The sequence below is a fragment of the Vanessa atalanta genome, chromosome 12, assembly GCF_905147765.1.
Source record: "Vanessa atalanta chromosome 12, ilVanAtal1.2, whole genome shotgun sequence".
In the NCBI taxonomy this organism is placed as follows: domain Eukaryota; kingdom Metazoa; phylum Arthropoda; class Insecta; order Lepidoptera; family Nymphalidae; genus Vanessa; species Vanessa atalanta.
This window is the reverse complement of record NC_061882.1, coordinates 6,269,819-6,297,127: the sequence shown is the minus strand read 5'-3', so window position 1 is coordinate 6,297,127 and position 27,309 is coordinate 6,269,819. Positions and strand designations below refer to the sequence as shown.

Genomic DNA, 27,309 nt, shown 5'->3' with positions numbered 1-27,309 from the left:
TGTGTAATTTTAATAGATCTAAGCATATAAAGGGACAAACAGCGGTAAGTGACTTTGTTTTGTACTATGTAATGATAATGATGATAGGTACACAATTTTTTTAAGGAAGGCAATGAGCAAATTTTTCACCTGATGATATTAAGTAACTACTCCGTCAACTGAGTTACTGAAAATGCATTAGCCCATTCGCTTCTAATAGGTTATTGAATATAGTCAATGTATACAGATACACTGACTCACTCACCGTTTAAAACGTAACACGTAATATTGTGATACGTTTTAAGTCGGACCTACACAAATCAGAGTTCAATCAATAGTTTAACGGTATTTCTATGAGTACCCACGACAATAAGTGAAATGTTTAATTCATAAGATTTATTTAACGCGATGTCAAGGGCAGTTGAGTGAAATATATTTAACTTGCATACACGCGCTAATAAATAATGTATTGTGCGTTTACTTCACGGTCCATATTGTGTAATGAATTTTGTATTTATTATCCGTAGAGTTATTTGTACTAAGTATGGAGTTCGAGAGAACGGAATCACATACGACACTTAATAGAAGTAAGTTCTACACTTATGTAGGTATTAAAGATAAAAACATCATATTTTTTATTTTATTAGGATGGGTTAAAATACGTGTACTCGTGTATTGTAACGTTTATTATTATACCGTATAAAAAACAATACAATAAGTGTACATGTATTAAAAATAATTTTAAAGAAATAATATCAATTAGTTATATTTATGTATATAATATAATCTCCTGTCAGTCAAACTAAAGACTATCACGGCAAACAGCGCGAGTAACGCAAATGCAAATTTATTGCTGACTTAAAGGTATTACGCGTACACCTGCTCTCAATTTAGTGTTTATTAGCCTTTAGTTGAGTCGAGAGCTCTACAGCGGTCATGGTTAGTGATTAGGATTAATCTCTAGTCGCATCTACCGTGCACTCCGTAGTTCCGTACAATCGCGACGGTTCGGCGGCGCATGATCGAAAACGGCCCAGTCAGTCAGTACCTCCGGAAACACTGTAGCTAACAAACGTATTGCTTAACGCTTGTGTAGCAAAAAATCAGTTATGACTGACTCTTTTGAATTCCCGCCAAGACCCTAAAACAAAACCCATTTCCAAAAATATTTTCTTATTACTTCTCTAATGTTTTAAATACCAAAGTTGTTTACGGTTTTCGTGGCGTTTGTGTTTTATCGCGTTAGTGAATAGAACCACCTGTAAGACATTTTCAATAGATATATTGAGGAGTTCAAAATGAGAGAGGATTCAGAAACGTCAGCGTTAAATGAAAGGATAGAGGAGTTCAGAAGCGATCCGGAAAAACTGCGACAGGCCTCTGAATTCGTTGATGAGCTTATACAGGAAGCAAAAAAAGAGGCAGAAATAAAACAGAAAGAGAAAGACAAAAGCAAATTATTCGTAAGTATCAATGTATATTTATCCCGGTAAGGAAAACGATGTATGGGAATGATAGGGCGGTAAGTGTTAATGTAGGAATAGACTTGCTATAGAGTGCAATATAGCTTCTTCGATAGCAACGCTGTCATCCTAAATAGTCTTTGACATGATATCGAAACACTCGTTTTCTGCATGCTTATCACATTTTAAAATTCACTATAACCTTCATATTTATAATGGTCCTTTGACAGGTAATCAATACTCTCATCACGAATGTGTTTTAAGATTTCTAAATAATAACTAATCAATTTACTTTCTTGATTATTTTAGCAGCACATGCTTCATTCTTTATGTTCGTCTATATTTAAAGGTTTTTATACTAGTAGGTATTAGCTAGACCAATTTGCAGTTTTCTAAATAATCATATCTTAAATAGGATGAATGTATTTGGACAAATAATGTTTTAGTTAAGCGGGAATGTGTGATATTCGCGAGATTAGTTGGTAATCGGCTTACGTTTATCTGATAAAATGAAATATATGTGGCAGATAGATGTTTGATCGATACATCCGACCTTTAAGAACTATTTGGCAGGTGGGGGTTAATGACTTTATGATTTTATAGACGATAGCTCAAAGCCTTTTGCTTTCAATTATTTTCTATTTTTCTTTCGTTGTCCTATTATTTTTCTCTTCGTTATTGGAAGAAAATCTAAAAATTGGTTAGCTTTTTCAAAAATTATTTAAAATCATGGATCATAGTGAGAAAGTGACAACTTTAATACGTTTAAGATATATATGAACAATCGAGATGAAATGAGCTGTAGTTTACTAAATTAATAAAGATTGAGGCTACTATTATACACTATACAATACTTCATGTTCAAACTCTTTGAAGACCACTGAAGATCTCGTTTTTCCACGTATTTAAATAGACCCAATGTTCTGTAACTTCGATATAATTTTAATAGTTGTTGTATATGAAAAGATAAATGGATGAGTCAAATTTGAGAGCACTTTCATTATTCAAGGTTGACTAAATATTTAATTTCTCTGTTTATATATTGTACAGTTCTCACACTGATTGTAATAAAAACATAACTTCTTGGCTCTCTCCAAAACATTCAAACTGTATCAACGAAAAATTATTGGAATGCCTCCAGTGAACCGCACCTCCTATACCAAATCAAAGTAAGGAGTAGTGCTGCCGCAAATACCTTCAAATGACATAAAAGAAAATTATAAAAATGCTCTTTAATTTCTTATACCTTAATCTAACTAAACAAAATATATATTTACAAGATTTAGAATTTGTCAAAAAAATTGCAACAAAAGACATAGGTACTCTTTCACATTAATTTAACATTTACTAAAATAAAATAACTGTCAAAACGAAGCACGCGTCGAGCATTGTCCTACCAAAAATTAACAAACTATGGCATAACAACATGATTCCCTCCTCTCTGCTTTATAGTACCTTCAAATATAAAACGTCATTTAACACATTCAAGACCCAATTAGTTTTTATCAAAGGCTATTCACACGAGGAATATAATAATTATTTTTAACTTTATTGCTATTCTCATGTAAGTGGCGTTTGTTATGCCTTTATGAGAATAAATATTCTTAAACAAAAAAAAACATATTCAAGTACCTAACATTTAGGTAAATATTGTGTAAGTTTTTAGCTAGAATTTTCAAAATTACAAATAGTATACAGATTTTAAGTGAAAAATATAATATACATCTAGACTTTTTTCGTCTTTTGCGATAATGTCGGATGCTTTAAAAGTATATTTGTTTACGTATTGACGCTTTAGTTTTTTGCATCCTCTGGGAATCGTTTATTGATTCCATTAATAGACCTGCGCTAATTAATTTGCGGTGACATTAAAGTTTACACTTTATAGAGTACGGTACACTGTAATTAATATATATTATTAAAAGAATTAAAACATTTCTTAAAACGACGATAATACGATAATTTATATAACTTGTGATTACAGAGTTCCTAGCCTCCCTTTTAATATTATCCTATAACATATCAATTTAAGAGCTTGTAAAAACCTACTTGAATAAGATATATTTTAATATCGTTTTCATGCGACATTTTTTAGCTTGGAACTATTACTTGGTTTACTGGTCTTTATTACGTAAAGATCGATTTATGACTTCAGACCAGTTTAAACATCATGTCCAAGACATACCCAGACATTGTCAACGTGTCATCGAAATGCTTATACTTTTTTGTAACGTAACTAGTGATGCAGTGCACATTGGTAGGGAGTGCTAACGGTTAGACTACCAATGTGCATATACCCATCTGTGAGGTAAGGGCCCAGAAAGGTAAACATTATGATAAAAAACAACTTACATATGGATTTATATTTTAAATTTTTAAGTAAAAGAAATCGAAAAAAAACCGGAACGGCCCAAATTCTCGCGTTCTCTGCCATGAAACGGGCCTGATTCCTGCTAGTATTATACATATAGTTACGATTACCTAAATATAAATGTAGGTATAACTTTGGCGATAGGAGTAAGCCGATATGTCGATTAATCACTCATTCGAACTCGCTGTAATCCTCTCGACAAGCTAAAATTATCCCCGAATCTCTATTGAATGAGAAATCTATCAAATCCCTCCGCTTGCGGTTGATGGCGGTTTATGAATATGAAGTTATATAAGTTTTTAATCGCAATTCGTATTTGAATTTTCTCTTATATATTTTTTTTTATAATTTTTTATGTAATAATTATAATATTAGTTTATCTTAATTTGAATTTAGATTTTAGAAAACTTAATTAAAAATAATGGAAGGAAGTGTACACGTACCTATATTGATGCTTTTTAAAACCGTCGATAAAAATCAGTTCTGAAATATTTTTTTACTTCATTCAATACGTTTTCAATGATTATATACATACTTTATAGAGAACAAATCACATTTCATATAAGTACGGAACCTTTTTTGATAGGTAGGTACTTAAAATTTGTCATAAGTTTTATTGATTTTCATGAGTAGACTATGTAACAGATGATTGATATGATTTCGCAAACGAAACTACACACCAAAATCAAAGAAACTATCGTTTCACTGATTACATACGATGCATAATAGGGTTAAAATGTCTTGTTTGCAATACAAATACTATACATACAACGTTTGAACGTTAAAATACAAGACTATTATTAAGTTGGAAGTCAATCATATCTAGATGATACATTGATAAACTTGACGGGTTCAATGTAATTAGCTCTTAGAGTTCAATGATAATAGTAGGTACAAAACTATATAGCTGTATATAATCTAATATTGAATAGATTACCAACTTAGAAAAATATTTTTCCTTATAATTAAATGTTGCTATATTTAAAAAATAAATCTCTTCGAAGATTATTGATATTAAATAGTTAAAAATAACAATAATTGACCATTGACTTAACAGTTAGGGCGTAAAATGCGTATCGATTCTAGCCCATGCTCCTGTCAAGGTGTTTTTGATCCTAAAAATTAGGATGTTACTTTTTGCTCAAGCGTTGACCGGCCAACTTCAATCGCGTGTATTATAATGACGTATCTACATACATTGTTATATCAATTTTTACCTAATGCTATTACTGCTTTTAATATTATTTTGTCGAGTTTATGATTTTGATTGCAATTTCCTTTTTATATTTTACACTTCTAATATTATGATGACCTAATTATGTTTTAATATAAATATCCTGTAGCGTTATATTAAAAGTAAAGTAAATTCTAAATTGTACCACGAAGGTAGACATTAGTATTTGTGATCACTTCATAAAGCTTAATTTGTCAACCTAAAAATGTTTTATTCTCTTTTTGTACTGCTTCAACCAAACATTTTTTATATTTCTATAAACCTACCTATTGTTAAAACTCAATACAAAAAATGTCAAGTCTATGGTTATTATAAAATATCTACAATACGGATAAACCAATCTGAAAATCCTTAAACCAACATTTGACCCAATTTACGTCTTCGAATATCTTAAGTGCCTGCTTCCTTTACTGTTGAGTTTACCAACATTTGCTTTAAATCAGGCCAACATCTTTATTAATTCGAATGGAATAAATGATATTAATTAAGCTTATATGCAAACTTCATTTAGAACACTGCTTATATTTACTAGCTAGCTTATATTTGTAGGTTACTTGTGATTAATTACTTTATTAAGCAATTATAGCTTGCACACGCTAAATAGATTATAAGTTGGTATAGTTTTTTGTTTTTTATTAAGAAAATACGTAAAGAGTCGAAGAGTTTAATATAGACTTTTTGGTTTTAATTTTTTTTTATAATATAGGCGAGCGAGCAAATGTTAAGTGGTCCCCATCGCGCATAGACAACGATGCTGTAAGATATATTAACCATTTCTTTTATCGCTAATCTGCCACCAACCTTGGGGGTAATGATGTTATGTCCCTCCTGCCTTAGTAACAGTTACATTCACACTTTAAACCGGAACACAACAATAACGAGCATCGCTTTTTGGCGGTAGATTATCTGATAAATGGATAGTACCCAGACATGCTTGCGTTAGCCCTACCAACAAGTAAAAATTGTCGTGAATATTTAAGTAAATTTTGTTGAAATTCATGAAATTGATTAGCATGGTGCGCGCGCATACAAATATATTGACTGAATGATAATGTCACCGATTCTGTTGTAGACTATCGTACATTTCATCAATTTGACAAAACTAAAAGACTTGCTACCGATCAATCTCCATCGCACGTGACATTGGCGAAATAATCTTTGCCCTCTTGGCACAAATAAAAGCCAAAACTAAAAAAAAAGACTTGCTATCCTTTTTCTAACTCGCCACTGAGAAAAGGATGGCTATATATTTTTTCCTTTTATTAGTTCTAAGATTGGGTTACATTTAATGGATAAAAATATGTTTTAAATCAATGAAATTAACACAAATATTAAGTCTATCCTTTTCTAAGCAGTGTGTACGACTGACTTTTTTTATTTGGTACAGTTTTTTAAATACTCAATTTGACATTTAAAATAGTTTAAATAAAATTGTTCTCATACTATTTATAAGATTATTATTATTAGATTATTATTATATAAATTATTTGTGTATAAAGTTAAGCATTTCTTTTAATACATACAAGCAAAATATAATATAATGCAAGTTCTTCATCGCAGCATCGTTTATTTCTGTAATTATGAATTGCCAGCTTCTGCGTTTAACGACAATATTTATTTCTGATCATGTAGACGCTGATTTTCATTTGCATTTTCTTTGTTACAGGAATCTCAAGATCCAGGTGTGGGTAAGTAAAATATACAAAAAAAAATTACATATATATTTTAATTATACGCTAATAAGGAAAATATAACTTCTATATCAATAAAAAATACGTGTGCGTCTTGGGACGCCCGACAGAAGTGATAACTTAAGCTAATCTAAGTTTAACTATTTAGGTAGTAATGTTTATGAAATATATGTCATTCTTAGTTACAATTTTTGAATATGTACATAAGAATTTTGTGTATGTACATTATTAGTATCGTTATTGCCTGCCTACCGCTGCCGTGTGTGTAAGAGAAACGGAAGCCAGACAGACTGGCGTCGTAACGCGTTACGTAACGAAGCGGTTTACCCTCCCATAAGAAGTTATTATAAACTTAACATTGAATATAGATAGTGTTACACTAATAATAAAATGTTTTAAAAAAAGTGTAAATAATTTCTAAACATATGCTATAAGTTTAGAGAATTCTTAGGTAGCTATTTATTGCAATTAGCATTATGAATATCAAATATATATTAAAAAATAAATATTGTAGGTATATTTTAAAAATATATTTTGTTACATGACTATGAACTTATGGGTCGTAAAATGTTAAAAATAATTTAAGCAACTTAAGTTTCATTCGTTCCCGCAGACAACTATTTACCAATTTAGTCTAACATGTAGGATATTACATATTATTTCACAAATCAAACGAACCACACGTTCAGTAGATACATTCGGTTTCCTTTTAATATTTCCTTAATACATTTTTATTTTGAAATATTTCGATCGAGTTATTAATATAAAAGCAAAAACATAAACCTTTTATTTAAAAATGTTGGTACACTATCCCATACAAACAGACGGTTTTATTATCTATCATAGAGTATTACTTGTAGATTTAATCAAAAATTTTATATGTCATATTTACATATTCCTAATACACTTTTATTGTTTCGATTTCGTTAATCGTTTAAAATAGGGTATGCCCCTTTTACTAAAATGTATCTTAAAGTTTAAATCTCAAGACCGCTTTATCCATATTTACTATTCCTGTAGTAAATCTCAATACTTTCGACAACATAGCGTCTATGTTGTGATTTAAAGAGGTGATTAAAAGTGAGCGTTACGTTAAAAAATCGGTAGGATTATTTAATTACTTATATTATTTATGTATCTAGATTGTTGCAATACAAAAGACTTAAAACAAGCGAGCTTGTTTGATTATCTTAGTGTGCGTGAGAGCTACGCTTGACATTCGCGAAACGTCAGATTACTTTACTCGTGTGCGTTTGCTTAGTGGCCAACGGCTTGCTACTATTTTTTTTACCCGTTCTTTACCAAGAGAACGCTGTCAAAAATATAAGAGAATCCTAGTATGTCAGATTTGTAGATCTATAAAATATCAATGAGAAAGTATGTAACAACATAAGTCTATTTTTATAGATAAGCCGCAATATCCATTTGTTTGTGAAAAAATAAAGAAAACGATAATTTTGGCTCAAATTACTTATCTCGCTGAAATAATCTCTATCGAAATCTTACTAATATTATAAACAGTTTGAATGGATATAAATTTGTTAGGTACTCAATCATACCAAAGCCTCTGAACGTATCTGAATGAATTTTGCCACAGAGATAGATTATAGTCAGGAATATCACATACATTTTTATCCTTAAAACTTGTGTGCGACCGAAACTGGTTTTTACAACCGAAACCGAATTTCGGCAACGGTCTCAGTTTCGGCCGAAACCGAAACTTTTTTACAGGAATCATGTTTAGAAGGAAAACAGAGAAAACATAATGATAATAATCAGTCTTCTTTAATTTTTTTCTTAAAATCACATAGTTTTAAAAATGCGTTAAATAATAACTTAAATACTTATTTAAGTTGTTACCTAATATATCAATAGTTATAGGTAGGTACTTAATATTAAAGTAATAAATAAAACAATATAAATCACATTTATCTTTAAAACAAATTAACTCCTTCTAAACTTAATATGTCATTTTGTATGACACTTCAACATATAACTATAGCTAAACTACTAAATTATAAACTAATCGTAATATTTCAAAACGCGTAGACTTGATTTTAATAATTTCAAGCAGCAATCTGTATTTTTTATGTCTTATTAATATTCATAGTTTAACAATCTTATATTATAGGTAAGAAACAATAGTTTATCAACATTTTCGCTTCGCAGATTACTACTTCTGTCTGAATAAATTTGTCGTCGACTCGTCGGTGGAGCTGATAAGAATTTCAGTGTTACCTTTCTCAAAGATAGAAATGGACTAGAATTCCAGTAAAAATAAATATCTGCACTTCTCTGTAACCTAGGTTCTGACAAGTATGCTTGAATGGTTATCTTAATTTGGGATAAACAATCACTGTTCTCCACACCAGAGGTTCAAATTAAATTACAAGTAGATTTATCATGGGCGTCCCAAAGCCCTTTCGCTTTTTCGGGAGACGATATTCTAGATCAACAAGAAGGCTGTGATTCTTTAGAATGACAGTTTTCACTTATTGTATAATTAACATCGTCCGTGTAAATCCTTCAACTGGTTTTCTATTTCTAAGGTGGCAATGTCAACTTCATCAGAATTCAGATATGTGTCTTTAAATCTTGGATCCAGTAATGTTGCAGTTATTAGTTCAAGCTGTCCTTTAATGTATGCAAATCGTCGATTCATTGATTCATGCAACCGTGTTTTCATGTTTCTCATTATTTCGCTTTCATTTTCGTCTCTAGTTTGCAGCTTCCTATTTAATAGTGATATCAAAGGAATTTCAAGGGAAATGCATGCGTTATCATATAGATAGATAGATCAAGTGTAGCTTCATAAAAAATCTTTAGTACCTCAGTAAGATTCTTTATAATATCCCAGTCCCAACTCACAAAAAACAAAACGCATTGCGAACACAAGCAAATCACGACATGATTTGACAATTACCGCTCCTATTATGACCGAGTACAGCGCGGCAACTCCTGAACGTAGTTTCGGTTTCGGTTTCGAGAAACGAAGTTAGGTAAGCGTTCACGACAACTTCCGAATTCAGTTTCGGTTTCGGTAAAAGAAACCGAAACTGCCGCCGAACCTTGATTTTTGGCCGAAACTCGGCCGAAACCGAACTTTCGGTCGGATACTACTTAAAACCTGCGAACCATAAATATGTTGTGGCTTGCATGCGGGTAAACCACGGGCGGATAATAATAAGTAATAAAAATTGCTAATTAATGATAAAATCATTATTTTACCCGTGTGAATTCAGCATGGGTGGCATGGACAATTATTAATTAATTATAATAAAAATGACTAATTAATGATAAAACCATTATTTACCCGTGCGAATTCGGCATGGGCAGTTACAATTATTAATTAATTATTATTTAATCCATCACCATTAATTAAATTTAGTGTACCATATAAACTGTCAATGTCAAAACTTGAGCGAAACTAGTTTGAAAATGGTGCATTAATATCTGATTGACAAATGTTAAAGTTAAATAATAATAGTCTGTAAAAAACAGTGTTACCAATTACAAAAGTAATTATGATAAATAAACCTACTCAGGTTTCAAAGGAGACATGATAATATGCACTAAGAGACATTTTATCTATAATAGTGTTCGCTTAGTGGCCGAAATGAGACCATAATTACTTTTATAAATGATTATAATATATAATGTTCTATTTTCAAAATATTATAATTTAAGGCTCGTTAACAGATAACGAATGAAAAAAAAAGAAAATCGATTGACAGAATAAGAAAAGTATTGAAAATTCTTGTCATTGCCTATTTTGATGAAGACTGCATATTCAGTACAGATTAATTTAATCAGGTTTGCTATAAGTAGGCTTAATATTTTGATATATCGATGAATGTATTAGATCTCGTCGATAGATTTAATAAATACGGCAGAAGTGATAGTATTATGCAGTATTTTCGAAACTTAAGAAGCTTTTAGCTACAAGAAATAGTGAAACGGTACTTTACAAAACTGTTATGTTTATTATAGGAAGGTAATACTTGTTCTAAGTGGACATTCTGACGAGAAAGCTAGGAATAAATAAAAATAGTTCTGTGAGCCGAGGGCTGGTCCGAATACGTGGAATTTAATATATCGCGAGCTCAAATTCGGGCCACTATTACTAATTTTAATGTCTTTATTTTTTTATAATTAATCATCTTGAGCAATGAAAAAAAAACATCGAAAGCAAACCACCGGTGGAACAGCATAGTGGGTCCAAGGCTTTCTTAAAAGAAAAATAAAAGAGTTCCAGCAGTAAGACATTCACAGGTTATTTGCGTCATTACTAAATATATCAAATTGCCTGAAACAACAGTATGCCTGGAAACAGAATAATGTTTAAGCTGTTTAAAATAAACGACGACTTCCTTTTGTTATTCTGAAATCGAAATAACGATCGTTTTATGTTCCGACGTTAGTATTAAGTATAATATCCGTTTAACAAGGTCTTCTATTTTGCAAAATGAGTTAAGCGATAGGAAAAAATAAAAAAGCCGGCGTAGTGCGTATCGGACTCACGTAACGAGGGTTTCGTACTGTTACGATGGAAAATATACTTAGAAGATTACAATATTTACGAATAGTGTAAATTTATATAAACAAGACGAAATGATCCAGTGGTTAGAACGCATGCATCATAATTATAATTAATTTCGTTCTCGGCGGTTGAGGAAAACATCGTGAGAAAACCTGCATATTTAAAATATATGGTGATATAAAATTTCATCCATGAAATAATCAAACCTTCTCCTTAATGGAAGAGGAGGCGTTGGGACAACAGTGAGACATTTAGAGACTGTTACATTTTATAAAAAAAAAACAACATCACTTTCAATAATTGTTAGAAAAGTTTAGTCCTTTTTAAAAAAACAAGAAACAAAAAAACAACAAATAGCTATTTATCTGCTATTTATTAATTGATGATTCTAAAAAAGTTTTACGTAATCAAGCAAATAAGAAACTTATTGGAGATTTGACACATATTACCTTACATCATCTTAGATATAAAATGGCGACTCCAATACCCACTAGACCAGTTATTGTCCTGTATCTTTAAAGCATTAAAGATAAAAATTGTCTACATCAAATTTGTATATTTTTAATGAGATATTTTTTCTAGTATTTGTCATTGTAGACAAAAAGTACCCAAAGTTGAACCTTCTAAATAAAAATAATAGTAATTGAAGTAAATTAAATAAAAATGTTAATTTGGTCTGTCATTTGGTTCTTTAATTTTTTTTAAGCATAATTACTGCGTTTTACGTGAAATTAGTCAATGCGATGACTAAGTGGTACGCTTCTAGAAGTAAAAAATTGGTTTTCGAGAATTAAGTCTTAAAATAATTCAATAATTTCAATTCAATTTTGGTTGACACAAAAACATTATATTGATGTCCAAAATTTGTTATGTAAATATTATTTCGCAGACGTGTAGTGATGATTTCGTTTGTTAATGTGCTAAATTTACATAATAAACAAAGACCTTCATTTGAATAAACTGGATAAAACGCTTACTATTCATATTTTATAACATAATTAGATATTATTTAAAAAAAAACACTTAGTAATCTTAATACTTTATTAATTAAATGTATGTGTATAAATGATGCTATTAGCTTGTTATAGTAATAGTAAAATTGAATAAATTTACATTCAGTATTCATAAAATAACAATACAATTAATGTTAATGTTTAATTTTGTTATTGTTATTTCATTGGTGGTAGAACTATGTGCAAGCCGTAGGTAACTACACTCATGATAATATATTGTACCGCCAAGCAACAATATTTTGTAATGTTGTGTTCCGTTTTAAAAGGTGAGTGAGCGCCGGTGTAACTGCTACAAGGGACATAAAATCTTAGTTCCCAGGATTGGTTTTGTGGGCAATGTTTATGGGTAGTGGTGCCCAAGTACTTGTTCATACGCAAATATAAAAGCGAAATATAACTCACTGATTAATCAAGAAATCTCAGAAAGTACAAATTTGAAATTTGGGAGGTAGGAACCTACCTTTGTGGTACACCTTTGTTCAAGCGTGTCCATTCAACGATTATTCAACAAACAAATAGCTATACTTTGCTGCTGTGTTCCGCTTTAAAGAGAGAGTGAGCCAGTATAATTATAGGCACAAAGGGCCATCTTAATCCCGTGGCTAATGGCGCATTGTAAATGTCTGGAATGGTTTACAGTTCTCATAACGCCATGGCGTATGTGTAACATTTTATCAGGTAATAAAATGTTACGCTTAGGTAATCTTTCCTATCGAGAGTTTCCTATTTTTTAATTTTTTACTACTACTAAATAATTTCATTCTATCCACTAATCAAATATGTAAATAACTTGTAACATAATACAGATCAAAAGTAATCCTTTTAAAAGTTTTCCTTTATGAAGTGAAATATAAATTTAGCTTCGGAAAAGTATTCCTAACAGCGTTTTCAATAAAGACGTTGACGTGCACGAGACTGCTTTCATTCGTCCTGTATTGTTCATTTATGTAGATAGAAACAAGACTTCAAAGAAATATTTTCTTAATACGATGTACACCAACGTAGTACTTTCGTAAAGATGTTATAATATTTTCCTCAGATACATTTCTATTTTTAGCACAGCGTGGGTGTAGCCTTTGAACTCTTTACTACATTTAAAAATAAATCTTAAGAGATATTTCTTTACATTAAAGAAAAGATGATTTAATATTACTCATAAAATACACTAAACACACATAAATTCAAACGATAAATAATAAAACACACATAATACCAGAAGCTCGTATGAAGTTTTCATTTTACCCGCTTCAACATTGACATAAGTTTAACAAGGATGACTGTTCAAATATATACATAACGTATTTAATTTAGTTGATAGTGCGTTATTATTCAGTCCATAAAATGTATACACTGAAAATAATCGTAAAATACAGGGTTATATTCACACCTTTTCTATTTAACTTGTTTAACCAAAATAGGGAAAAGTTTGTCATCATTAAAAAATAAAAGTATATTTTCTTCCACACAGTCTAGATATATACAGTTAGCTATTTTTAATTCGTATTTGTATTTATTTGAAAACATATTATATTATACCTATCAATATATTTTTCTTCGTTTTCCATATTGAAGTTCAGAACCCGAGGGTGATTGTAACAATGTAAATCGGTTCACTAACCGGCTAGATGTCGCATCCCGCCTCACATCCCCGCTTCCTATTATTAAGGATGTTCAGGATTATTAAATTTTTATGAAGATTAAGATTATAAGCGATTTAAATAACGGGAACTTTTAAAATATCACAAACTGGTGTCTTAATATCTTGTATTTATGTCTTGTCACAATTAATTGCACATTTAAAAATAAATATGTATATAATACCTTATCAACAATAAAAATTTTGTAGTATAACGCTGTTGACGAATGTTTCCTTCTATCTAACTGATAGATAAAAGACTTCTGATTTTTTTTTTTTTAAATAATTAGGCGGAGGTCGACATTGCCGCTGTAAGAAATAAATATGTAACCTTTCCTTACATCATCAATTGGAAATAAATAGTTATGCTTACCTTCATATACACATAACAATGCTAAACAGCAATAGTTTATTTGTGTGGGTGTGTGCCTGTGTGTGTGTTAGCGCTAGAATATATGCTAACTGGGTGATACCAATCTGACGGTCTTAGACAAAGCGCTACAACCAAGTATAAATAAACTCAAAAAAAAACATCATACTAACTCTGAGAGAAATATCGTCTCATAAAAATAATAAAGACGGTTCGGAATATAAACGAGGAAATATGGCGTTGATACGACTCGTCTGTTTTATTTCATCATACTCGGGGTAACGTTCTCGCTATTCATACGATATTTGTTTTGCAGAAACGATCTTAATAGCTAATAATTTATAAATACAATTTAATAAATCTTTATATAATTTATAATATCACTATTATACTATTTACTATACTATTTATATCTAAGCTAGGTACATGAAATTTAGTGTCTGAATCGGTTTTGACGAGAATGAATATTTAATGAAAAAATACGTTTAATATTTAACGCCGTAACCATCTTCTCTTAGTTTCATTTTCGTAAATAACATTTTAACAAATGCCTACAGGCCATGCAAAACATACGAGTACTTTTCAAATTTTAAACCTGTCTGAACATGTTCTGAACATGTTCCGTGTTTTAAAAATATCAACAACATCGTACATGAAAAGGCCGCCTTTTATCCGTACGATGTTTGATGTTCGGAAAATGTTACTTATTGTCTTTGTCAAGTAAACAAAAATGGTGCCAATTTTCAAAACTCTGCCTTATATTTCTCATCAATATACCAAATTAGGTATGATTACCCGGTCTTTCTAAGTCGAAGGCAAGTTAATCTATACCAATATTGTAAAGCTGAAGAGTTTGTTTGTTTGCTCGAATCTCAGAAACTACTGATCCGGTTTGATAAAAATCAGTGCTAGATTTTTAATTTATCGAGGAAGGCTATTTATCTTCACGCTACGACTAATAGGGTCGGTGTATGAATGAAACATGTTGTAAAACCGGGTAAACATTATTCCTTTTGAGAGCTCCCGTTGCCTGCGCTGCGTAAACGGTTAAATTTTCGCTGTTAAAAAATAATGTGTGACAGAATATGAAACCTAGCCGAGCGAAGTCGAGATGAGTAGCAAGTTTTAAATAAATCAAGAATCATAATTTTAAAACGTTAATCTGCTCTTTATATAAGATAGAGAAAGAGAGATCTGAGATTAACATCAGTGCAACGGATTCAATAATTATTAAGCTATATTTTATGTCCATGCAGGTCACTTAGTATTGAATTTTGATAAATTTATATTCTAATTATAAATTATGTAGGAATATTAAACAGTTTTCTATATTATCTTATCATAAAATCTATTTATGTTTCAACGAAATCGCAAACAACTGATAACATACTGAGATCTTAACAAAGACGAAAAATTTGACAAATAAAATGCAATATGAAAAAAAAAGATGTGTTAGTTTAAGCCTTTACCTATATTCGGCACCAAGCCCGAAAATGTATTAGGTATCTGTTTCACTTAGCGATATAAATAACTTCATTTATATTCATGAAATTGGATAATGAAATGAATTAATTACAAAATATATTCATGAAATGATAGTAATATCGAGTTAATCTTGTTTGATTAGCAAAATTTAATATATCACAATAACATCCAGCATCAGCAAGTGTCTATATTTCTAAAATATGAGTATTGAAACATCTTAAGATATAAATATTTAAATTGTAAAGTAGGTATAAACGGAATTTATTATATCCAAATATTTTTAAAAATTAAAATTTATTTAATCATAAATCATAATTTATCTAAAGTTATCGAACAGACAATAGAAAATTGAATAGACAAATCATTACCATAAAACCTAAACCATCATTAATACCTTAAAGTACCTACTGCGAGTAATCGAAATCATTTATTGAGAATTAAAATCTACGAAAAGTATACATCGATGTCATCTTTAAATAATAAATACAGTTTTTCCGACGTTCCGAAAAACGGTATATGGTATAGTACTTCAAAAGAATAGAGTTTTTTTTGGTTTATATAAATTTACCCCATATGAAGTAGTGAGAGATATCCGAAGTTATTAAAATTCCTCTGTACTGATTAAATACTATGAGAGAATTGCTTGAGATATATTTGTCGTCATAAACGTGCGGCCCCGTGTGGTGCATGTGGTGTTGTCGCGAGCGTGTGTTTGCGACACGTTGTATAACATAATTATGTTATTTAGAGAGCTGAAATACATGTTACATCTCTCATTAAAACGGTTCACAAAATCATTAATTAAAATTATGTAAAGACATCAGAACATGCGAATGAAATATGTATATATATTTTCTCAGATAAGATTACTTAAGAACAGATGACAATCGCCCTTCAGTCCTTCATCATTATACTGATACGATGTCAAGATCAACTGTAAGACTAACAGCATTACTTGTTTTCCGAGGCACAGAAGTACACCAACAATTAAACTTAGGGTTGCTAGCTAATGAGAATTTCAGGAGAGAAAGACCCAAAAACTTTTAGAGGCACGATTATTTAATTATTATTAAGTAAATGAATGAGATAATGCTACAAGACGTTTAAATTGTTGGCGTTTACACAAGAGAAGACTGCGATACCCAAAGTCTAGGTTGATAAGTATTTTATATATTTAATACGAAATAACTGTGATTTATTTTTTATATACTAAAAAAATATTTTATCTAATAATAATTACTTACTGAATAACTAAGTTAATTTAAAATGAATAATAAATACGTTTAAGATCCTTAAGATTAAATATAAGCAAAAAAATATAAATTATAATATGCCCTCATCAACTCATAGTATAAAATCATATTAACTAATCATAATTTCTAAAATAAATTATTATATCACTAGTTGAAATCGAATAATAATAAATTAATTAATAACCTAAAACAGAGAGATACAAAGCATAAATCGTCATGGAATTTTTTGAAAAAAGAATAAGTTTAAGCCCGAATAAGCATCTAAGGAAGGGGAAATTTAAAGAACCCTCGATGATTATGATATATGTTGATTGATGTTATTTATTGGAATAAAACAAATAAAAGTCAAGATAGGTCAAGATACGAACACAGCTCAAGATATTCAGTTTTTGTCCGAAGAGTTTATGATCGCGCGATACATTACTCTTTTATGAGAGGTAGCAGATACCGTTTATGATAACATTAAACGGACATTGGATATGTAAAAATGTCCAAGCATTAGGCTTATAAATTCTCAATCTAGAAGCGAAAGAAGAGGTGAGAAGCTGTTTTAAATGGAAATCGACAAATTTAAAAGACTAGCAGAAGATTATAATCAGAGTTGTTTATAAATTGAAATAACATAGTGGTGTTGGAATGGTGAAATATTTAATAAATGAAGCCACCACTACATATATTAACGATTAATAAGTAAGAAGGTTGCACGTAAGCCCACAATTAAAGAGAGAGCCAAATTGTGTGCAAAATTCATGGTTCAACGAGGCAAATTACTCGCACACAGCTGTGTGTTAGATGCTCGAGAGTAGGGTTAGTGTTTACTAACCCTACTCTTGCGATCAACCCTCAGTGATCTTAATTTATGTCCAGAAATGCCTTAGGCACAAGATATTTGTGAGATGATGGCTGAGATTAAGTTAATTTCAAAGAAATAAATAATGTTTTCAATTGAAAAAAAAATAAGACTCAAAGGCTTTATCGACTAGTGGCTTATCTCACTTACCCTTCAAATTGGAATACAGCGATTCAGAAATTTGATGATTGGGTATTGGTACCCACGTAGTATATATACCTAGTATTTTTTATAAATTAGACAAACGTGCAATTAGGTCTCTTGAAGGTAAGAGGTCATCATTGCCCATAGGCATTGGTGCTGTAAGAAATATTAACCATTTTTTAACATCGCCAATGCGCCGCTATCCTTATGAGCTAAGATATTATCTTCTTTGGACCTGTAGTTACACTATCTCATCCTTCCATCGGGACACAAAAATAATAATAATTTATCTTTAGCGGAAGAATATACGAGTGGATGTTACCTAGTCAGGCTTGCACAAAGCCCTAACACCAAGCACCATGTATTATTCTATCACATGTCATCATTATTATTAGCGATGATGTAAGACTTACCATATGTCACTAAATATTTAAAATAAAAAATAAAACACTGACAATAATAAAGGAATCAAACTTTATCTTTTCGTTATCATTATTTTGGGTTACCCTACGTAAGCTAGTCAAACATCAGTGACGCACGGATGCGATGTAATTAAATTCCTGCTTGGTCAATACATGTATTACCATATTAATAGTTTTTTATCGCTGATAAATCCCTATGAAGGCACTTTTAATAACAGACTAGAGAAATGGACTTTATTTTGCATACTTGCTTTCTGCGGACCCGTTTTGCTTGGCAAAATTCACTCATTAATTAAATTATTCCGCCAAACTTCAGTGCTTTGTTGTGTCGTATTCATGTCTGAAGGGTAAATTAGCCAATTATAACAACAAAGAACATAACATCTTAGATATCCTAGTTGGCAACTCGTCGAAGGTTCTAGAAATAGTTTATACTTCTTGCGATTAAAAGTAAAAACGGAGAGTGATCTTTGAAACACGTTAGAACTAAAGTGTAATAAAGAAGTTCTACTATACTAGGCAAAGATTATTAGGCAGTTTCTAGTTCGTCGATAACGATCTCGAGACGATATTTTATGTACAACACGAAACACCTCTTATTATTATTAAGTCAGAGTTAAATGTGAGCATTATTAAAAGATTTATTGAATTATTTTCCATAACTATTTAAAGTTATTGTAGTTTCGTTATAAAACGTACATACATTATATTACATTAGCAGCCTGTAAATTACTCTAACTTAACTAGACACATGCAGGTTTTCTCACAATGTTATCGTTCACCGCCGAGCACGAATGAATTATAAACACAAATTAAGCACATGAAAATTCAGTGGTATTTGCCTGGGTTTGAACCCGAAATCATCGGTTAACACGCACGCGTTCTAACCACTGGGCCACCTCGGCTCTATAAAATATAAAACGTAGTCATATAAAATAAGCTCGTAAACCATTTTATTTCATTATCCTTCTGAAAATTTAGCGTAATAATTATTAACATTGTGAAAGATAACTTTGTATAATACTCGACTCCGCTTAATATGAACATTAAAATGAAATCTTTAAAAAACAAACAAAAATCAGAATTCGGAACATGACGAACAAGAGCTCTCAAGGCCATTTTCATGCATCAGAAAATCGTGTAAATTTTCAGTGTAAAAGTTCGCGCTCAGTGAAAGGGTACTCTTTCCACAGTCGGTCGATCACAAGTCTGGGCTTTTGTCTGGAGTTGAGGGATCGATATTACGCCCCCTGTATAATCTACAGACCCCTCAAATAGGGTTACCGCGACACAACAAAACAATAAAAACAATAAAATATCTGTACTAATATTATAAATGCGAAAGTAAGTCTCGTTGTATGTCTGTCTGTCTATTACGCATTTATGGATAAAATATTGAATCGACTTTAACGAAATTTGTTAGGAAGCAAGCTTGAATCGCAAGACCGCAGACTTTTTTTACTCTTTGAGGGGAACGTTTTGAATAAAGAGGTTCAAACAACAGGTTCTTGAAACTTTATTTTCACTTACTGAATACAAGCGGGCGATGCCACGGATTCAGTTATTTAACATAATGAGAATTCATCAAAATACTGATATATGTGATGATATAAATTGGTTTAATATTATCTTGTTCTAAATACTTGCAGTTTATTTACTTGATAAGTTTTGTTTTATGTTTTATTAATGGATTTTTTGTGTAAAATTGTCCGATGATGTGTCAATCTAGTAAATTACGGCTGGTTTCTGAAAGACTGTTCAGAGATTGGTATTAAAAGCAAATCATGAATAATATCAAAGTTCTGGCTTGTTTTGTAAATATAAAATTTAAAATGCAGCTGACTTAATAAAGTACGTATATATTTTGTCCAGGGTTGGCTTTAGGGGCTACCACAAGAGATGATTAAAACATCAAAATTTCGAAGAATAAGAAACATATATGTATATATGGTCATATTAAAATAAAAGTATTATTCTATGTATAATATATCTACATAATTATGTATATATAATATAATAAAACAAATATAATTATATTTGATGCAATAAATTAATATTGTTGTATTCAATTATCGATTGTATATATTTATCGAATTGGTTGACTTACCATTAGATGACCCATTTGCTCGTTCGCCTACCTTTTGTTGCCTCTGGGCCTTTGAACCTTTAAATCTGGCCCTAGTTTTATCTATTTGCATACTCAAATAAATGAAGCACAAATTTTGATAAGGTTATCTATTTTTTTTTGTACAAAGAACCCACAGTGGTCAGTATGATTGAATTTGCTTCAAAACCTTCAAATAGCGTTGAGTTGTATTTGATATTTATTTATTATTTGTGTATATTTATTTCTTTAATATAAATATACGATGGCAACCCTGACGTCCACTTGCAATAAGACGAGTGAGGAAAGGGGCCTCAACCACGCCAACAGTTAGTAATGATGAAAATACAGGTAGACACGAATATTTCGCTTTGTTTAGCAAAGCTATCTTTATTATTATAAAAACCTAAATCTTCACGTTGATGATACCCTGAAATACAGATTTAATATAAAATAAATAATTAATATAAGAACATAGAGATGTTCTTATTTTAATTGAAATTATATAAACATGAAAGAATAATAAATATCAATAACTTTAATCGCCAAGACCACGTTTCCATAATACTTTATTTAAAATAAAATATTTTTTTATTGTTTATTTTTTAACAAGCACAAGCTTATATAAAGCGACGAGCCTATCAAAAGTCCTGCCTCCGTTAAACCGTAATGTTGTTTATCTATCCTTTAACAGAGTAAAGTAAAATACGAGGGGGAATGAAAAGATTAAATTAAATTTAAAATTAGGGTAGCACACTAGAGGACTCATTACTTAATGTTCCTTCAAGTGACTCTGTCTCTTTGAACAGCGTGTTTTCGAAAGGACTACTTACTTATTTTTTACCTAAAATTGGAAAGTAAATAACTGAATTATTTTAAAACTAAAGTATAATATTTTTGATCACGTTCACTCTACGCAACTAATTAGTTATACGTATATATATAGGTAAATTAAAATAAAATTAATTAAAAAAATATATATACATATATGTAGGTATTAGGTATATATCGCTCCTTATAATATTACTATCAAAACACAGACTTGTGATTGCACGCTTCGTTGACTTTTGTGATCTTCGTTTCGTTGATCTTTATGTAAATTTAATATCCAAGGCTATGTAATGGCTATGTAAATATTTATGATATTTCACTGAAAACATTAAACTTATTTTCTAAATTAAGTGTAACGACAAGGTGTCTAAAGTAATACGATATTGTTTGTACATAAATAGTAAGTAACAGTCTAAGTACCTAATGAAACAGATTGATAAAATTCTCTAATTGTTACGTGATAATAAAATATGGTAATCATAGTATAAACAGAAAGGATCTACATAGATCTATTTCATACTAGATGAAAATCCAGCTTCGCTCGGGTAAAATAAATAAAACTAAACAAATTTTAATTTCGGTTTATCATTTGCTTTTCATATAATATATAACATTTATTTTTATTTAATATCTGGAAGAAATAATTATGCACACTTTCTGAATGCACCCGTAGTTGTGAAACATGGCCGCCCGTTGAACTTCATGTCTTTGAATGTTACCGATTTCATATCGAAATATCTCGATTATACGAATTTTGCGGACATTTATGTTGTCGACTAAAAAATCATTATTTTTAATGTTTTATAACTTTGGATAGGTTTTAATCGGTTCTATCGTAGACCTATTAATTTTAATATTTACTTTTAATTTTATTTTAATTTAATTTTAATTATTAATATTAATATTTACCCTATTCCAATGGAAGTAGGAAAAAAGATAAACAAAACTTAGATTTACGTATTTCTTGCGATTTTATAAGAACTCAGCTATATTCTGCACTCCTAAGACTTTGATTAATATATCTTTCTTTATATCGACACTATTTCACTAAACTATTAATTATCACTTTAATCTTACTTCAAAAATTTCGATAACAATTTCATCGGCTTTCAAAACGCCATTTTTACGCACATCCATAGTGAATATCATACATTAATCAAACTCTCTACCAAGATATCTCGACTGTCAACTGTTGTTTATTTGGCTTTTCTCCTCTTATGGTTGGAATAGTGTATAGATATTTTTAGTTTCTGATCATTAGCTACGTTTATTTAAAAATATAAATAAGGACATAATTATAATACAATCAGTACCTTTGCAGACCGACCTACATAGTGGTATAACATGCTATGTTGTCGCTAATCTAATCAACCCAAACAGTTGATTAAGATGGTCTAGTAAGCGGTTATGTTTCCCATTGAAAACCTGCAATTCAAATGTTTTCTTGTTAGTATAACAGCACAGAGCTAGGAAATCGATTGAACGCTTCCGTTTCTCGGAAAACACGCATACCATATTTCCAATCGAACAACGAGTAAAGCTAAACAAACCTTAGATTTTTGTATTCCATGCAACTTACTTAACAGATCTGGTATATAATACTCTACAAACAGTTCTCAGTTAATATTACTCAGTACTAAGAAAATGTATTTTTTTCGGGAATCCATACTGATTAATTCGATATGGCATAGATTATTCAAGTGCTCAGTTATATCGCGAGTTGTGTTTTCAACTCCTGTGGTTGGATTAAGCTATAGAGCTGTTGATCCTGTGTTGATCTCCTTCGTATCGATTCCCTTTCATCAGATTATGGGAGTGCAGGAATAGAGACTACATATTTCTCTACAGATTGTTTTTGAAATATAAATAATTTGATACATATATTGTTACAGGTAATTTAAAGAAGAGGTTGGGTCGCGCCCGTGGTTTTGTGCTTCGTATGTTCGACGCGCTGTGCAACTGCACACAGACAGCAGCGGCCGCAGCTCGCACTACAGCTCGCAACAATCCGTTTACAAAACGCTAAACATTTCTCAAACACATATCTTTATTTATATGGAAAAATAATACACTTAAAATATCGGTTGATTCCGATTTTCAAAACATACATAATATCCGAATTTATGTATAAAGTTACTTAAGCGAATATAATTTTATTATCATTTAAAAATACGTCGATTCCAAATGAATTAAGACATAAATTTCAAACTCTTATTTATTTAATCAATGCTGTTGATTTTTGTTGTCAGTTAGATAGGCTTTGAGACTAAACTAATCTGGCTATTTGAAAATAGAAAGGATATTATCCTTAGCAAGTTAGTACTTACTTGCCGGCAAGTAAGTACATGACTTGTACATCAAGATAATGATTTTACATAGTTATCGTTAAGTAGATTCTCTCTCTACTTTAGTAAAGACCTTCATATAGATTCATGCTGTAATTTAGGCTCAAAATAATGTTTCGAAATAATTGTAAGTATTATTATATATTATTAATTTATCTGACTTAACTTAAAATATCATACCAAAGTTAGTTTTCATGAGATGAAATGTCGATCGTATTTGATATTTTCGAATTCTTTTCTTTTGATAATTTTGAAAATGCCCAAAATAGTGATTTATCTATTAAATACACATTTTTTACGTTATAAAGATACTCTATGTCAATATTATAATTATAATTTGTATCAGAACTTGAAACATGCTTAAATATAATTGTAGTGACTATAACTTCATATTGTGTCTTCCTTTCGTCTCCCTTGTCAGTGGTACCACTGTTACCTATCATTGATGTTATTGTGATCGGTGTAAAGACGCTTATAGAAGTAACTGTTTAACATATTTTGGCAATATATAGATGTAATCACATTAGAAATAAGACAAAGTAGATATGTTCTAAAAACATTTTGTGGTCTATGATATAATACAAGCACTATTATATCTTTCAAAAACCATGAATAGCTTACCTCTCAGTATCTCAAAGGGAGAGATCCCTTATTGGGTTAAATCTCTTGTATTTATTTCTTCGTATAGTTAAGTTTACTGCTTAAATGATAAATACACAATATAGACATAAGATATTTACAACAACAGCTTTCAGAAAAGAAAATTCGAAATTTAATTACATAATATTAAGTATATGTCGCTTGTTAGTTAGATTAGCCATACAATAAATAGTCTAGCCTATGTCTTTTTTCAAGAGAGCTTTAAGCAATCAAGCAAGCTTCCCTTATTCTATGAACGAAAAATTGCTGGTTTAATGTTACATAGGTCTCAGATTGAATGGCACCGCTAAGTAAAAAGGCTAGGCTGTTAATTGAATTGCTAATTAATAGTAATTGCCTGCGACATATATACAACTTCGTAGTCGAAAGTTGTTGTCAACCAATATTTATAAAATAAAAATTAAAGATTGTATTATTATTATCGTAAATATTCTTTGTACCTATTATACAGATCTATATAAAAACTACAATAATAACTTTCCTATCATATACAACTGATTCGTCTGTAATATTTATACAAAAAAAATTGTCTAATGAATTTATAATGTCGTAAGTAGGTACGACATCGATTTGAAATTTTTGTGAAAAAATGTACACTATTATTGTGAAAATTGTAATTGAAAATTTCAAATGTATATAAAATTATTTAGAGGGTAGACTATTAGGTACTTACAAATACAACAAAATAGTACATTTCATTATATTTTATCGCTTACGAATGCACAAAACGAAAATATTCTACGCTATAAGTATATTCAAATATTATTAATTTTGAATCATTTTTGTACATTATTTTTATATTTCATATTATATTATTTTGCATTTAATAAAAATATCTGAATTATTTTTATAACGACGTAAATAAACTATTTGAACAGCGTAACTTTCCTATTTTTAGACTAAGTTAAAATAAATTACTTTTAAGATTATTTTTAAATTGAGATTGAGCTTTTAAAATTATAGGTGTCCTAAATTAATAAAATGTATCAATGTAGAGGAAATTATTTTTCGGTGTAAGAAATGTAATTAAATTATAGATCCGGTGTTTGTAAGTAATTATAGTTCTATTCACACATTTTAAGCGAACATAAGAAAAATTTAGGTGTGTTTAACTAGAAAAAATAAGAAAGGAAAAAAGGCGCACATCATTTGTAGAGAAGCGCTAATGTATGTATATACATACATGTTACGAGATCCAAATGAAATAAAATAAATTATTGATGTTTCAACCTATATCTAATTACTTTTTTGGTAGAAGTTTTGTTTTTCTGGACTAGAGTTCGTAAAGGCTAAGCGATTTTATATTCTCACTTAACGAATGAGCCTGCTCTGGAAGTGTATATAAAAATTTTGATAAATTTTAGATATGATAAAAAATGAATCCAGTACGTTGCTTAAGAAATGATATTACTTTTCTTAACTCTCCAGGAGCTAAAAGTCGCAAGGGATAGTAAGAGAAAAGCAAACGAATTTCTATAAAATTAAATTGGTAAATATATCATATATATAATATCACAGCAGAGCCTTCGGTTGTGACGTATGTGAAGTATGTTAATACTTCATTCGTAAGTAATTTTTCCTTAATTATCACGTTAACGCACGAATAAATGTGTGAATCGATCTGTATGTGTTTACGTAAGTCTTAAATAAATGTTCAATGTGATATCCTGCCTGTACCACTTCCTATGTGATCCGACTTCTTCTTATATTAAAATAATTTTATGAATACTTCTGTGTTTTATTATTATAAAATAAGATACATATATTTTTAAAAAATATAAACGAATAAACGTACATTTATTTATATTGATTCTATTTATACTTCATAGAACTTATACGTTATAAAAAATAGGTCGCAATATTAATAACCCATCTACGGTGCAGTGACGTATTTACATAGGGGTGTAAGGTGAGATCGCCCAGAGCGGCACATTCTAGAGATTTTTTATTACTTACTTATAGTCTTTTTACCTTTTAATTTTTCTATTCGGTTTCAATTAGGTCGACTAATCATATTCCTCCATGGCGCGAAATTTAATGAGGAGAATGGTTTCCGAACACGCCTAGTTCTAATTAATGACATATCGATTACGTTTAAAACCATGAATCTACAAATTCAATTTAAGACCTTCTAAAGTTAATTTTGAGTATGTTAAAATATTAAAACATAGGAATAAAATCCTTTGTGCTTCTGCTGTCGTATGTACGTCTATGTAACTATGCGTTAATTTTAAATAAAAATAAATAAACGTACATATTTCATTTGAAGTGTGTTAAAATATTAGGAAAATAAGATCTTCTTTATAAAGACCACATAACAAAGCTTAGACACAAAAAAAAAATCTAAAAATTAAGTCATTCAATGATAACTTAAGCATATAGATATAATTAGTTTAGCGTTTAAGCTCTTGACTACTGATTTTTGTATCATATACATACAAGACAATTACTCAAATTAAAAACTATGCTCTCCAATAAAAAGTTTTGAGGCTCTTTTTATGCCAAAGTTATTGTGAAATATTCTATCCAGGTCACGTCGCGTCAATAAGTAGGAAGCAGGTCAACCATAATATCATAGAAGGCTCGTAATATAAATATAAGTAATAAGTATTAACAATTTATAGAGAACTTAATACGACTTCACATGGTTACAGATGAGAAAACTTATTAACTTAAGTAAATAACTTGTCATCGGGAAAAAATATTATGGTATATCATTTCGTAATGTATTTTACAGAACCTAAATGGCTACATACTTAAGGACTTTTTAGAGGTAAGGGTGAAATGTCCGAATAATTTAATTTTAATATATATAAAAAATATATTTATAGTTGTGGTGATAAAATATCTTGATAACTTATAGCTTATCATGTATGGTCGGTCATACACGCATGCATATATGTATATATCAGAGGAAA

At 30.1% G+C, this 27,309-nt stretch overlaps 1 protein-coding gene across 2 annotated transcripts; it reads left to right on the top strand.

The window, feature by feature from the left end:
* The first annotated feature begins 379 nt into the window (after positions 1 to 379).
* On the top strand, positions 380 to 26,082 carry LOC125067872. 2 transcript variants are annotated; one of them, XM_047676767.1, is made up of 4 exons: positions 380 to 566; positions 1,259 to 1,442; positions 6,714 to 6,735; positions 23,279 to 26,082. In XM_047676767.1, exons 2-4 carry the CDS (start codon positions 1,278 to 1,280, stop codon positions 23,410 to 23,412), a joined length of 321 nt encoding a protein of 106 aa, XP_047532723.1. In that variant the 5' UTR covers positions 380 to 566; positions 1,259 to 1,277; the 3' UTR covers positions 23,413 to 26,082. The 2 variants fall into 2 exon arrangements, with proteins under 2 accessions (XP_047532723.1, XP_047532722.1); XM_047676766.1 differs by lacking the exon at positions 380 to 566 and having other exon boundaries at positions 944 to 1,442.
* Positions 26,083 to 27,309: the final 1,227 nt, after the last annotated feature.

What these genes read in the sequence shown, in the direction of transcription:
- LOC125067872 (XM_047676767.1), top strand. Translation starts at nt 1,278, where the DNA reads ATGAGAGAGGATTCAGAAACGTCAGCGTTAAATGAAAGGATAGAGGAG. An exon ending in AAGACAAAAGCAAATTATTC is followed by an intron (nt 1,443 to 6,713) that starts GTAAGTATCAAT and finishes TCTTTGTTACAG; the next exon opens with GAATCTCAAGATCCAGGTGT. An exon ending in ATCTCAAGATCCAGGTGTGG is followed by an intron (nt 6,736 to 23,278) that starts GTAAGTAAAATA and finishes ATATTGTTACAG; the next exon opens with GTAATTTAAAGAAGAGGTTG.